General features: G+C 40.4%; 1 protein-coding gene across 1 annotated transcript in view; it reads left to right on the forward strand.

The window, feature by feature from the left end:
• Positions 1–14793, forward strand: part of TBCD (tubulin folding cofactor D) — a 176825-nt gene that overhangs the window by 4212 nt on the left and 157820 nt on the right. Inside the window, exons 3-4 of the mRNA XM_065897953.1 lie at positions 13277–13374; positions 14343–14444. Coding sequence (XP_065754025.1) covers positions 13277–13374; positions 14343–14444 — 200 coding nt within the window. The remainder of the gene's footprint in view (positions 1–13276; positions 13375–14342; positions 14445–14793) is intronic.

The following is a 14793-nucleotide window of genomic DNA, read 5'->3' on the forward strand; positions in this document are numbered from 1 at the left end:
TAACCCGTGTCCCCTGTATCAGCAGGCGGACTCCCAACCACTGCGCCACCAGGGAAGCCCCTAGTTATCTATTTTATACATATTAGTGTATATATGTCAATCCCAATCTCCCAATTCATCCCCCCCCACCCCCCGCCAGTTTCCCCCCTTGGAGTCCATACGTTTGTTCTCTACATCTGTGTCTCTATTTCTGCACTGCAAACTGGTTCATCTATACCATTTTTGTAGGTTCCACGTGTATGCATTAATATACGATATTTGTTTTTCTCTTTCTCACTTCACTCTGTATGACAGTCTCTAGATCCATCCACGTCTCTACAAATGACCCAATTTCGTTCCTTTTTATGGCTGAGTAATATTCCATTGTATATATGTACCACATCTTCTTTACCCATTCGTCTGTCGATGGGCATTTAGGTTGCTTCCATGACCTTGCTATTGTAAATAGTGCTGCAGTGAACGTTGGGGTGCATGTGTCTTTTTGAATTATGGTTTTCTATGGCTATATGCCCAGTAGTGGGATTGCTGGGTCATATGGTAGCTCTATTTTTAGTTTTTTAAGGAACCTCCATACTGTTCTTCATAGTGGCTGTGCCAATTTACATTCCCACCAGTGGTGCAAGAGGGTTCCCTTTTCTCCACACCCTCTCCAGCATTTGTAGTTTGTAGATTTGCTGATGATACCCATTCTAACTGGTGTGAGGTGATACCTCATTGTCGTTTTGATTTGCATTTCTCTAATAATTAGTGATATTGAGTAGCTTTTCATGTGCTTCTTGGCCATCTGTATGTCTTCTTTGGAGAAATGTCTATTTAGGTCTTCTGCCCATTTTTTGATTGGGTTGATTTTTTAATATTGAGTTGCATGAGCTGTTTATATATTTTGGGGAGTAATCCTTTGTCCGTTGATTCATTTGCAAATATTTTCTCACATTCTGAGGGTTGTCTTTTTGTCTTGTTTGTGGTTTCCTTTGCTGTGCAAAAGCTTTGAAGTCTCATTAGGTCCCATTTGTTTATTTTTGTTTTTATTTCCATTACTCTAGGAGGTGGATCAAAAAAGACCCAGCTGTGATTTATGTCAAAGAGTGTCCTTCCTATGTTTTCCTCTAAGAGTTTTATAATGTCCGGTCTTACATTTAGCTCTCTAATCCATTTTTTGTTTATTTTTGTGTATGGTGTTAGGGAGTGTTCTCATTTCACTCTTTTACATGTAGCTGTCCAGTTTTCCCAGCACCACTTATTGAAGAGACTGTCTTTTCTCCATTGTATATCCTCCTTTGTCATAGATTAGTTGACCATAGGAGCGTGGGTTTATCTCTGGGCTTTCTATCCTGTTCCATTGATCTATATTTCTGTTTTTGTGCCAGTACCATATTGTCTTGATTACTGTAGCTTTGTAGTATAGTCTGAAGTCAGGGAGTCTGATTCCTCCAGCTCAATTTTTTTCCCTCAAGACTGCTTTGGCTATTTGGGGTCTTTTGTGTCTCCATACCAATTTTAAGATTTTTTCTTCTGGTTCTGTAAAAAATGCCACTGGTAATTTGATAGGGATTGCATTGCATCTGCAGATTGCTTTGGGTAGTATAGACATTTTCACAATATTGACTCTTCTAATCCAGGAACATGGTATATCTCTCCATCTGTTTGTGTCATCTTTGATTTCTTTCATTGGTGTCTTATAGTTTTCTGAGTACAGGTCTTTTACCTCCTTAGGTAGGTTTATTCCTAGGTATTTTATTTTTTTTGTTGCAGTGGTGAATGGGATTGTTTCCTTAATTTCTCTTTCTGATTTTTTGTTGTTAGTGTATAGGAATGCAAGAGATTTCTGTGCATTAATTTTGTATCCTGCAGCTTTATCAAATTCATTGATTAGCTCTAATAGTTTTCTGGTGGCATCTTTAGGATCCTCTATGTACAGTATCATGTCATCTGCAAACAGTGACAGTTTTACTTCTTCTTTTCCAATTTGTATTCCTTTTATTTATTTTCTTCTCTGATTGCTGTGGCTAGGACTTCCAAAACTATGTTGAATAATAGTGGCTAGAGTGGATATCCTTGTCTTGTTCCTGATCATAGAGGAAATGCTTTCAGTTTTTCACCATTGAGAATGATGTTTGCTGTGGGTTTGTCATATATGGCCTTTATTTTGTTGAGTTAGGTTCCCTCTGTGCCTACTTTCTGGAGAGTTTTTATCATAAATGGGTGTTGAATTTTGTTAGAAGTTTTTTCTGCATCTATTGAGGTGATCATATGGTTTTTATTCTTCAGTTTGTTAATATCATGTATCACATCGATTGATTTGTGTATATTGAAGAATTCTTGCATCCCTGGGGTAAATCCCACTTGATCATGATGTATGGCCCTTTTAATGTGTTGTTGGATTCTGTTTGCTGGTATTTTGTTGAGGATTTTTGCATCTATATTCATCAGTGATAATTGGCCTGTAATTTTCTTTTCTTGTAGTGTCTTTGTCTTGTTTTGGTATCAGGGTGATGGTGGCCTCATAGAATGAGTTTGGGAGTGTTCCTTCCTCTGCAATTTTTTGGAAGAGTTTGAGAAGGATGGGTGTTAGCTCTTCTCTAAATGTTTGATAGAATTCACCTGTGAAGCCATCTGGTCCTGGACTTTTGTTTGTTGGAAGATTTTTGATCACAGTTTCAATTTCATTACTTGTGATTGGTCTGTTTATATTTTCTATTTCTTCCTGGTTCAGTCTTGGAAGGTTATACCTTTCCAAGGATTTGTCCATTTCTTCCAGGTTGTCCATTTTATTGGCATAGAGTTGCTTGTAGTTCTCTCTTAGGATGCTTTGTATTTCTGTGGTGTCCATTGTAACTTCTCCTTTTTCATTTCTAATTTTATTGATTTGGGTCCTCTCCCTTTTTTTCTTGATGAGTCTGGCTAAGGCTTTATCAATTTTATTTATCTTAAAGGACCAGCTTTTAGTTTTATTGATCTTTGCTATTGTTTTCTTTGTTTCTATTTCATTTATTTCTGCTCTGATTTCTTTCCTTCTACTAACTTTGGGTTTTGTTTGTTCTTCTTTCTCTTGTTCCTTTAGGTATAAGGTTAGATTGTTTATTTGAGGTTTTTCTTGTTTCTTGAGGTAGGCTTGTGTTGCTATAAACTTCCCTCTTAGAACTGCTTTTGCTGCATCCCATAGGTTTTGGATTGTCATGTTTTCATTGTAATTTGTCTCTAGGTATTTTTTGATTTCCTTTTTGATTTCTTCAGTGATCTCTTGGTTATTTAGTAATGTATTGTTTAGCCTCCATGTGTTTGTGTTTTCTACGGTTTTTTTTCCCTGTAATTGATTTCTAATCTCATAGCATTGTGGTCAGAAAAGATGCTTGATATAATTTCAATTTTCTTAGATTTACCGAGGCTTGATTTGTGACCCAAGATGTGATCTATCCTGGAGAATGTTCCATGTGCCCTTGAGAAGAAAGTGCAATTTGCTGTTTTTGGATGGAATGTCCTTTAAATATCAATTAAATCTATCTGGTCTATTGTGTCATTTAAAGCTTGTGTTTCCTTATTAATTTTCTGTCTGGATGATCTGTCCTTTGGTGTAAGTGAGGTATTAAGGTTCCCCACTATTATTGTGTTACTGTCAATTTCCTGTTTTATAGCTGTTAGCAATTGTAACAGCTGTATGGAGAATCCTTCATTTACCTAAGTATTTGTTCAGAGTTTGGTCCCTGGTGAGTGATTCTAGGGCTACAGCGATCGCAGGCCCCTCCCTGCTTTGGGCCCCACTGCACCTGCTGACTCTGAGCTCTCCTTGGCTGTGCAGGTGGGCATTTATGACATGGCCTTCTCTGCCTGCTTGATTTGGAGCTGCCTTTCTCCCAGAAGTCCTTTTTTTTTTTTTTGATGTGGACCATTTTTAAAGTGTTTATTGAATTTGTTACAATATTGCTTCTGTTTTATGTTTTGGTTTTTTTGGCCATGAGGCATGTGGGATCTTAGCTCCCTGACCAGGGATCAAACCCACATCCCCTGCAATGGAAGGCGAAGTCTTAAACACTGGACCACCATGGAAGTCCCTCTCCCAGAAGTCTTTACAACCGCTTTCTCCCTATTCTTGCAGCTGGTCAGGACTTTCCATTTTGTGCAGCTGTACTTTTATTTTACTGGGTGTTAGGAGCAGTGAGAGGCAGATGTGTGTAGACTCCTGTTTTGTCCAGTTTTGTACTCTTGCAAGTAGCCCAGCAAACATCCTTGACACACCTCTTTGCGCAATTTCCAGATACTTTGTTAGAGTAATTTTCAGGAAGTGGGAGTGGTGGGCTTTTGATACTTCAAATTCACCTTATGTTTCCATCCACAGTATATCAAAGTGTCCTTTTCTTTACATTGTTGCCAAGACTGGATTTAAATATTTGAAATCTTTACCAACATAAAGTTATCTATTAAAGGATGAAAAGGGATCATGTGCTTTTATTTTGCATTTTGTTGTTTCCTAGTGAGGGTGAATTTTTTTTTTTAACATTTATTGTTACATTTGTACAGTATTTCTCCCTTTGTGAATTGTCCATTCTTATCCATTCACTCAATGTTTTTACCTTGTTCTAAACAATTTTTAAATGAATCAGTTAATTTAATCATCATAGTAACCTCATAATACTTGTGGAAGGTCATCATTATTATTATTATTTTTTTGCACACGCAGTTTATTTAAAAAATTTTTTAAAATTATTATTTATTTTTTAAATTTTCAGCTGTGTTGGGTCTTCGTTGCTGGGTGCAGGCTTTTCTTTGGTTGTGGTGAGCGGGGGCTTCTCTTCATTGTGGTGCGCAAGCTTCTCATTGTGATGGCTTCCCCTGTTGTGGAGCATGGGCTCTAGGCACACAGGCTTCAGTATTTGTGGCATGCAGTCTCAGTAGTTGTGGCTCGCGGGCTCAGTAGTTGTGGCTTGCAGGCTCTAGAACACAGGCTCAGTAGTTGTGGCCCACAGACTTAGTTGCTCCACAGCATGTAGGGTCTTTCCAAAGCAGGGCTTGAACCTGTGTCCCTGGCATTGGCAGGCAAATTCTTAACCGCTGCGCCACCAGGGAAGTCCTGGAACGTCATTATTATTAACCACAGTTTACAGAGAAGAAAATGCAGTAGACTTCTGAGAGGTTAACTTACCCAAGGACATACAGCTAGTTAGTGTTCCAGCCAAGATTTAAATGCAGACAGTCCACTCAGACCCTCAGACTGAAGATGATGAGAAATCTACAAGTCCTCAAGGCTGTTTTAAACAAATGCTTTAAAAATCCTCTAAATTCTGGATTCTAGGATTCTTTGATCAGCCCTGTCTTCTTTCTTCCTGGGAAAGCTTGCAAGCCTCGTGAGTGGTAACTGAAGTTTGGTGGGTACTAGGAGAGGGCCAGGTACAGGGAAAATGCATCTGATGTCCGAGATGTGAGCTTGCCTGAGGCTGGCAGTGCTGCAGGGGAAGGGCAGGGCGGTGGGCTCCCCAGGCCACCTTTTATGGTCGATCTTGGGTTCATGGCAGTCCCCATTGGGAATGCCCATTGCTCAGGAGGTGAAAGGTGGTGTGACCCTCGTCTCTCTAAGTCACAGCCTTGGACCTGTGGCACTGCCTTTATTCTTGCCCGAAACCTGTCTTCATAGTGGATCACAAAATAGTAACACTTACTGTGAGTTGTTCAGAGTGATCTGAATGAGTTTTGAGAGTTTAATGTAAAGTGAACTGGAAAAGGTTCCTTTTAGAAAAAGGAAACAATAGTCGTGGATGCTGGTCCTGGACCTACTTCATGATGTTTGCTTTTTCCTTTTAATATTACATAGTATATTTTGTGTACTCAATTTTAAAATATATGTATATTGTCAACTATCAGTCTCTTCTTTTGTGTTTGGCCTTTGGTAGTTTGCTTTAGAAGTTTATTTTTTGTATTCCTTTTGTGAGCCTCATTTGTTGAACGGTCCAGCAGGCTACCCCCAACCTTAATGTGAAATGCCATTGTAAATGTGTGTTAAATACTCACATATATTGGCCTTTGTTTCTAGCCTTTCCGTTCTGTTCCCTTAATCTAGCTCTATTATCCTTGTCGTTTTGGTTTGCATTAATTGCATTGTAATTTGTTTTGTCAGAAATCGACCTTCTTACTTTTCTCACTGTTGTCTTGCCCTTTCATTAATGCAGATGCACTTCAGAATCATTTTATCACGCCTGGAAAATTCTTTTGAAATTCTATTAAATCCACAAATTCATGTAGGGAGATTTGACATCTTTACAAGATTGAATTTTCCTCTCTAAGAACATAGTATTGTGTCTCTAAATTATTCACATCTTTTGTGTCTCTCAGTAAAGTGTGGTAATTTTCTTTAGGTGATTCCTGGGAACACTTTTTTAGGTTTATTTCTAAGTATGTTTTTTATCTTTTATTGCGCTTGTGAAACTGTCTGTTATGTTTTCTAACTGATTTTTGCTGGTGTACAGCGAAAGTATACTTATTTTGTAAATGGCAACACTGCCATGGAATATATGTATACACACATATTTTAAAAAATAACAGCTTTGGGCTTCCCTGGTGGCTCAGTGGTTGAGAGTCCGCCTGCTGACGCAGGGGACACGGGTTCGTGCCCCGGTCCGGGAAGAATCCCACATGCCGCGGAGCGGCTGGGCCCGTAAGCCATGGCCGCTGAGCCTGCGCGTCCAGAGCCTGTGCTCCGCAATGGGAGAGGCCGCAACAGTGAGAGGCCCACGTACTGCAAAAAAAAAAAAACAAAAAAAACAAAACAGCTTTATTGTGATATAATTTATATACCATAGGGAATTCCCTGGTGGTCCAGTGGTTAGGACTTGATGCTTTCACTTCAGTGGGCCTGGGTTCAATTCCTGGTCAGGGAACTAAAATCCTGCAAGCTGCACGGCACAGCAAAAAAATAAAAATTATTTTTACATACCACAGAGTTTACCCTTTTAAATGTATACGTGTTTTTTAGTATATCACAGAGTTGTGCATCCATCACCACTAATTCCTGACCATTTTCATCACCCCAAAAAGGAACTTATACTCATCATCAGCGGTCACTTTCTGTTCCCTCTCTGTCCAGTCCCTGGTAACCAGGATCTGTCTCCGTGGATTTGTGTATTCTGTGCATTTCATATAGCAGAATCAGGCAATACACGGTCTTTTGTGACTAGTGTCTTTAACTCAGCATGTTTTCAAGGTTTAGTGTGTAATGGAATACTTCACTACTTTTTCAGTTTCTTTTGAGTTTTCTAAAAAGGTAAATAATTATATGGTTTTTAAATAATGTTAACTTGATCTCTTTATTCGTGGTATATACCTTTTTATTCTTCCTTTAAAATTTTTTTTTTTTTTGCGGTACACAGGCCTCTCACCGCTGTGGCTTCGCCCGTTGCGGAGCACAGGCTCCGGACGCGCAGGCTCAGCGGCCATGGCTCACGGGCCCAGCCACTCCGCGGCACGTGGGATCTTCCCGTACCGGGGCACGAACCCGTGTCCCCTGCATTGGCAGGCGGACTCTCAACCACTGCGCCACCAGGGAAGCCCTAAAATTTTTTTAATAGTTAACTTTATTGAGATATAATTTATGTACAATAAAACACACCCTTTTTTTTATTGTTTCTTTTTGTTTTTGTTTTTTTGCGGTACACGGTCCTCTCTCTCACTGTTGCGGCCTCTCCTGTTGCGGAGCCTCCGGACGTGCAGGCTGAGCGGCCATGGCTCACAGACCCAGCCGCTCTGCGGCATGTGGGATCCTCCCAGACCGGGGCACGAACCCGCGTCCCCTGCATTGGTAGGCAGACTCTCAGTCACCGCACCACCAGGGAAGCCCCCAAAACACACCCATTTTAAGTATACAGTTTGAGCTTTGCAGATGTATGCACCTTCCCTACTATTAAGGTGTAAAACATTTCCAGCACCCCAAGAAGTCAGTTTATGTCCCTTTGCAGTCAAGACCCCCACCCTGGCCCTGGGCAACCAGTGTTCTACGTACTCTCTGGTTTCTTCTGTTGAAATAGTATTTCTGAGACTCATCCGTGTTGTTGCATGTGTACCAGCAGTTTGTTCCTTTTCTGTTGAACCATACTTTATTCTTTCACTTGTTGATGGGCGTTTGGGTTGTTTCCAGCTTTGGGCTGTTACTAGTGCTGCTATGAATATTCACAGACAATTCTTTGGCTGGATGTATATTTTCATTTCTATGTAAGAGTGCAATTGCTGGGTGTATAGTAAAGGTGGGTTTTATGATAAACTGCCAACATGCCATGTTTTCGTAAAGGTTGTATGTACCATTTTACATTGCCAGCAACAATCTATGAGAATTCCAGTTGCCCTACATCCTCAACAGCACTTAGTATTGTCAGTCTTCCTGATTTTAGTCATTTTAGTGGGTGTGTAGTGGTATCTCATTGTAGTTTTACTCTGCATTTCCTAGGTGCAAATTGCAGCCTTTTACAGTTAAGACTTGTAGCCCAGCACATGGTTCTGTTTTGTTCAGAATTCCATGTGTACTTGAGAAGAATGTCTTTCTGCTTTTGGTTGGAGTGCTCTATAAATGTCTTTTTTTTTTTTTTTTTGGGAGGGTACGCAGGCCTCTCACTTGTGGCCTCTCCCATTGCGGAGCACAAGCTCCGGATGCGCAGGCTTAGCGGCCATGGCTCACGGGCCCAGCTGCTCTGCGGCATAGGGGATCTTCCCGGACCGGGGCACAAACCCGCGTCCACTGCGTCGGCAGGCGGACTCTCAACCACTGCGCCACCAGGGAAGCCCTATAAATGTCATTTAAATAAGGTGGTCAGTAGTGTTATTTGGATCTTTTATGTCCTTACTGATTTTGTTTTCAGTTGTTCTATCAATTCTTGGGAGAGGAGTATTGAAATCTTCAGCTCTATAGATTTGTCTCTTCCTCCTTTCAGTTCTCTCAGTTTTTGCTTTATCTTGAAGTTCTTTAATTTCATGTATGCTCTTGTAGGATGGTTAAGTCTTCATGATGAATTGATCCTTATATCATTATAAAATGTCTTCTTTGGGAATTCCCTTGCTGTCCAGTGGTTAGGATTCTGCGCATCCATTGCAGGGCGCCCGGGTTCAATCTCTGGTCAGGGAACTAAGATCCCGAAAACTGAGTGGCACAGCCCCCCAAAAAAAGTTCTCTTTATCTCTGTAATAGTCCGTGTTCTGAAGTCTATTTTGTCTGATATTGATGTGGCCTCTCCAGCTTCCTTATAGTTAGTGACTGCTTGGTGTATCTTTCTTCTCCCTTTTACTTTTTTTGTTTTTTAATAAATTTATTTATTTTTGGCTGCGTGGGGTCTTCGTTGCTATGTGCGGGCTTTCTCTAGTTGTGGCGAGCGGGGTCTGCTCTTCGTTGCGGTGTGTGGGCTTCTTATTGCAGTGGCTTCTCTTGTTGTTGAGCTCGGGCTCTAGGCGTGGAGGCTTCAGTAGCTGTGACACGTGGGCTCAGTAACTGTGGCTCGTGGGCTCTAGAGCACAGGCTCAGTAGTTGTGGCGCACGGGCTTAGTTGCTCCGTGGCATGTGGATCTTCCTGGCCCAGGGCTTGAACCTGTTCCCCCTGTATTGGCAGATGGATTCTTAACCACTGCACCACCAGGGAAGTCCATCCTTTTTACATTTAACTAGCTACATTTTATTTTTAAAGTGCATTTCATGTAGGGAGAATGTAGTCGGGTCTTCCTATTTTTAAAATTCAATTTGGTAATCCTTGCCTTTTAATTGTAGTGTTTAGGTAATTTAATGTAGCTCTCAATTCTTGCTCTTTGCTTAGTATTTGTTCCATCTATGTTTTGTTTCTTCTTTACTCTTTTGCCTACCTTCTTTTGTATTAATTTAGCATTTTTTGGTATTTGATTTTGTTTCCACTGTTATCTCATTAGCTGTTCCTTTGTTTTATATTTTTTAGTGATCGCTCTAGGATTTACAATATGTGTCCTCAATATGTATCACAGTCTACCTTCATGTGATGTTACCCTGTTTCATGTATAATGTGAGAGCCTCATAGCAGGACTCCCATCTCCCGTCAATTTGTCATACATCTTGCCTCTGTGTATTGTTTTTCCTTTAAACACAGTTATTTTCCAAGGAAATTTAAAAATGAGAAAAAAGTCTTTAATATTTATCCATGTTTTACTATTTCCATTTTATTCTTTGCTTTCTGTAGATTGTAGTTTTCTGTCTGGTAGTTATTTTCTGCTTGAAGAATTTAACATTTCTTCTAGTATAAATCTGGTGTTGAATTCTTTCAGCTTTTGTTTGACAGTTTGCTTCACTTGCATTTTTAAAAAAAAATTATTTATGCTGCGCCACTTTTTAGTTGTGGCATATGGGATCTTTTTTTTTTAGTTGTGGCACGTGGACTTCTTAGTTGTGGCATGCTGGGTCTTTAGTTGAGGCATGCAAACTCTTAGTTGCAGCATGTAGGATCTTGTTCCCTGACCAGGGATCAAATCTGGATCCCCTGCAATGGGAGCACGGAGTCTTACCCACTGGACCACCAGGGAAGTCCCTTCACTTGCATTTTTTAAATTTTTTCACTTGCATTTTTGAAAGATATATTGCTGGTTATAGAATTCTAGGTTGACAGTTTTTTCTTTCTGCATTTTAAAAGATATGGCTTGATTGGTTCTTTTTTTTCAATATTTATTTATTTGGCTGTGTCAGGTGTTAGTTGTGGCATGTGATACCTTCATTGCGCCATGTGGGATCTTTTGTTGCCGCACATGGGCTTCTCTATAGTTGTGGCGCACAGGCTCAGTAGTTGTGGCGTGTGGGATCTCTAGTTGTGGCATGCAGGCTTAGCTGCCCTGCGGAGCTCTAGTGGAATCTTAGTTCCCCATCCAGGGATTGAACCTGCATCCCCTGCATTGGAAGGTAGATTCTTAACCACTGGACCACCAGGGAAGTCCCGGGAAGTCTGTCTTTACTCATCTCTATTCCTCTGTGTAGTGTGTACTTTTTTCTCTGGCTGCTTTTAGAATTTTCTTTTTACTGCTGGTTTTCAACAATTTGATTATGACGTGCCATGGTGTGTTTCTTTTCCTTTTTGTCCTGCTTTGAGTTTGCTGAAACTTTTGGATTGATAGGTTTATAGTTTTTATCAGATTTGAAAATTTTTTGCCTCTTATTTCTTGAGGTATTTCTTTTGCCCTTGGCTCCATCCTCTCCCCATACTGTGGCAGTGTTGCTGAGGCTGTTTAGTTGTTTACTTCCTTTTTCCCCTTAGGGTAGAAGTTTTTATTACTGTGTTTTCAAGTTCTCTGATCTTTTCTTCTGCAGTGTCTCATCTGCTATTAATCCCATTTAATTTTTCATTTCAGATCTTATTTTCCAGCTCTTGAAGTTGTTTGTTTTTTACATATCTTCTGTTTTTTAAATATCTGTCTTAGTTGCATGCTGCAACTAAGAAGTCCACGTGCTGTATATTGTTCATGTTTTCTTTTACATCCTTGAGGATATTTTGTAGTATTTAAAGTTTATATCTAGTAATTATATCATCTTTGTCATTTCTGGTCATTTCTTTTTTTAAAATAAATTTATTTATTTATTTTTTGTGGTACGCGGGCCTCTCACCGTTGTGGCCTTTCCCGTTGCGGAGCACAGGCTCCGAACGCGCAGACTCAGTGGCCATGGGTCACGGGCCCAGCCGCTCCGCGGCATGTGGGATCTTCCTGGACCAGGGCACGAACCCACATCCCCTGCGTCGGCAGGTGGACTCTCAACCACTGCGCCACCAGGGAAGCCCAAATGTATTTTTTTTTTACTTATTTTTCTGGCTGCGTTGGGTCTTCTTTGATGCATGCGGGCTTTCTTTAGTTGCAGTGAGCGGGGGCTACTCTTCGTTGTGGTGTGCAGGCATCTCATTGTGGTGGCTTCTCCTGTTGCGGAGCACGGGCTCTAGGCACGTGGGCTTCAGTAGTTGTGGCATGTGGGTTCAGTAGTTGTGGCTCGTGGGCTCTAGAGCACAGGCTCAGTAGTTGTGGCGCACAGGCTTTGTTTCCGTGGCATGTGGGATCTTCCTGGGCCAGGGATTGAACCCTTGTCCCCTGCATCGGCAGATGGATTCTCAACCACTGCGCCACCAGGGAAGTCCCTCGTCATTTCTGTTGACTGATTTCCCTTCTGTTAGGGGTCACAGCAGTTTTAGTTATATGTCTAGTAAATTTTTAGTGGATCATGGACATTGTGATTGTTATGTTGTTGGGTTTAAGTTTTTTGTCTTTAAAATGTTGAAGTTGGGCAAGACAGTTTAGTTAATTGTATATCATGTATATCCTTTAAGATTTGTTAGGGCAGGTATAGCTTTTTCTCTTGTTTTTCTCTAATTTAGTGTTAATACTAAGGAGAGACATTTCTGGAATGTCTGCTGGTTGCTCTGGGTGCTCAACAAGGACTCTGCACTCTGGCCTTGTGGAATTTGAATGCCAGCCCTATATGAGCTATGGGAACTCTGCCTTAGTGCTTCCTGGCAGTTCTTACCCAGCCTAGTGGACTAACCACCGTGCCTGTGAAGATTCACCCAAAGATTCGAGGGGACCTCTGCAGACTTCCAGAGCTCATTCTCTGCTTAGATTCCTCTGGCATGCTGCCCTGCAAATTTCAGCTGACTCAGCCTCCTGGAACTCCAGTCTTCGCTATGCTTGAGTCCCCCCGCTCTGCACTGGGTTCTAAAAATTACTTTCTGGTGGATGGCCTGAGTGGCTGTAGATTGCAGTTGGTTTGTTACTGGGTTCTAAAAATTACTTTCTGGTGGACGGCCTGAGTGGCTGTAGATTGCAGTTGGTTTGTTACCATGTGCTGCCTGTTGTTCCAGTGTCTGAAAATATAATTGTCCTGTTCTCTAATTGTTGTTGGTGGTAAGGCAGTTCCATATCAATTATTCCTGTATAACTGGAACTGGAAATCCTTTTTCTTCTGTCTTATTACGTTGGCTAGAACCAGATTGTTACTAGGTCATAGTAGTTGTAGAGGTATTTTCTGTAAAGCATGGTATTAGATATTGATTTGATATAGAATAATAATAAAAAATAAGAATATTTTCCTTACATTTTAAAAGCAGGAATGAATGTTGTATTAACTCTAATGCCCTTTTAGAAACTGTGAAGATGAAAGTGTTTTTTTTTCTTTTGCTCTATTGATACTTTGGATTATATAGATTTACTAATATTAAACCATTCTTATATTTCTAAATAGCCCTTATTTCTTTTGGCATTTTGTTTTAATGTCATGTTGATGTTTAACAGGAAATATTTTATATATGTTTTTCCCTAGAATGGATGATGAACTTGTTGTTGGAATTTGTGCAAGATAAGAAATCTCCGGCTGACCTCGTACATCTGGCTTTTAAATTTCTTTACATCATCACCAAGGTAATATTTACATACCACTTTGTAGTTGACAGAACACTTTCTTAATATACTCGGTCCAGAAGTACCTTCCAAAATGGTATCTCTCAGGAAAGATTGTTCTCATACAAAAGTTGTGGGTTTCATGCTTTCTCTTTTTACCATGTGCTGGGGATCAGATGTTAGTGATCCAGGGGACCCTTTGGCTGAAACAGTGCTTTTCAGCATTGTTTTCTGCGTCTTGTATTTAAATGGATCAAGCACCAGCTAGCCAGAAAGGGACGGAGAGGATATATATACATATATACGTATATATATGTGAGTAACTGAGAAAAGTTTCTTACGAGGAAAAAGGAAATAAACTTGGAAGTGGAAGTGCTTCTCAGATGTGGATGTGCAGATAGCTTTTCAGGGATCTTTTTATGATGCAGATTCTGAGTAAGTGGGTCTGCTGTGAGGCCGGATATTATGTATTCTTACAGGCTCCCAGGTGATGTGTGTGCTGGCTCATACGTACCATGGGAGAGACTTGGCCATCTCGGCTGGGGTTTTGCTTCTGTGGGGCCTGCTGTGTGGTGGAGGGAGGCCTGTGTGCACACTCCTTGCCCTCAGTTAGTCGAATGCAGGGTCTCTCCTGAAGGTGTAGTGCCACCGCATTTCATGGAAACCTTAATGAATTTGGGACCTTCTGGGTTCCCGAGGACTTATTCCTCATAATCAAGGTAGAAGCAAAATTTGTTGGTTTGTAACATAGCTATATTTCTGATGAACCAAGATTGGTTGGTCAGATTGGGACAACATATTTATGAAATGATTTAAGAAGTAAAGATAGCTTTCTTATTGTTCAGTCTCACTAAGTTGTATCACTGTAATGTGATGTAATTCTCTTTGATCATTGGGTGGCATAGGTGGTGATTTTTGGTAATAGAGAAAAAATAATTTTGCTACTTTATTTTCTAATTATATAATAATTCAATGTCTTTATTTGATAGGTTCGAGGATATAAAACATTTCTTCGTTTATTTCCACACGAAGTAGCTGATGTGCACCCTGTTTTGGATATGTTTACAGATCAGAATCCTAAAGACCATGAAGTGAGTGTCCCTTTCCTCCTCCTCTTCATTTCCTGTCCCCCCGACTTATTCCCTGGTTTTCCCTGCTCCTGCACTGGCAGCTTCCTTTCCTGTTTCCTTCAGTTTTATCTTATACTATTTTGTGTCATTCCCTCTCTTTTCATTTTTTCCTTTGGCTTTCTCTTTTTATGTATGTTACTTTAAGTTATTTTATTTAAAAAAATGCCCTTTATAAAGAAAACAATAAACCTCCATACAGTGTGATGATAACTATATCATCATTCAAATTTTTTTAACTTAAAATAGAACTATGTTGGGGGTCCCCAAGACCACCCCAAGTCCAGTGATTTCCTAGGATCACTACAAGAAT

This window comes from Phocoena phocoena, chromosome 19, assembly GCF_963924675.1.
Source record: "Phocoena phocoena chromosome 19, mPhoPho1.1, whole genome shotgun sequence".
In the NCBI taxonomy this organism is placed as follows: Eukaryota; Metazoa; Chordata; class Mammalia; order Artiodactyla; family Phocoenidae; genus Phocoena; species Phocoena phocoena.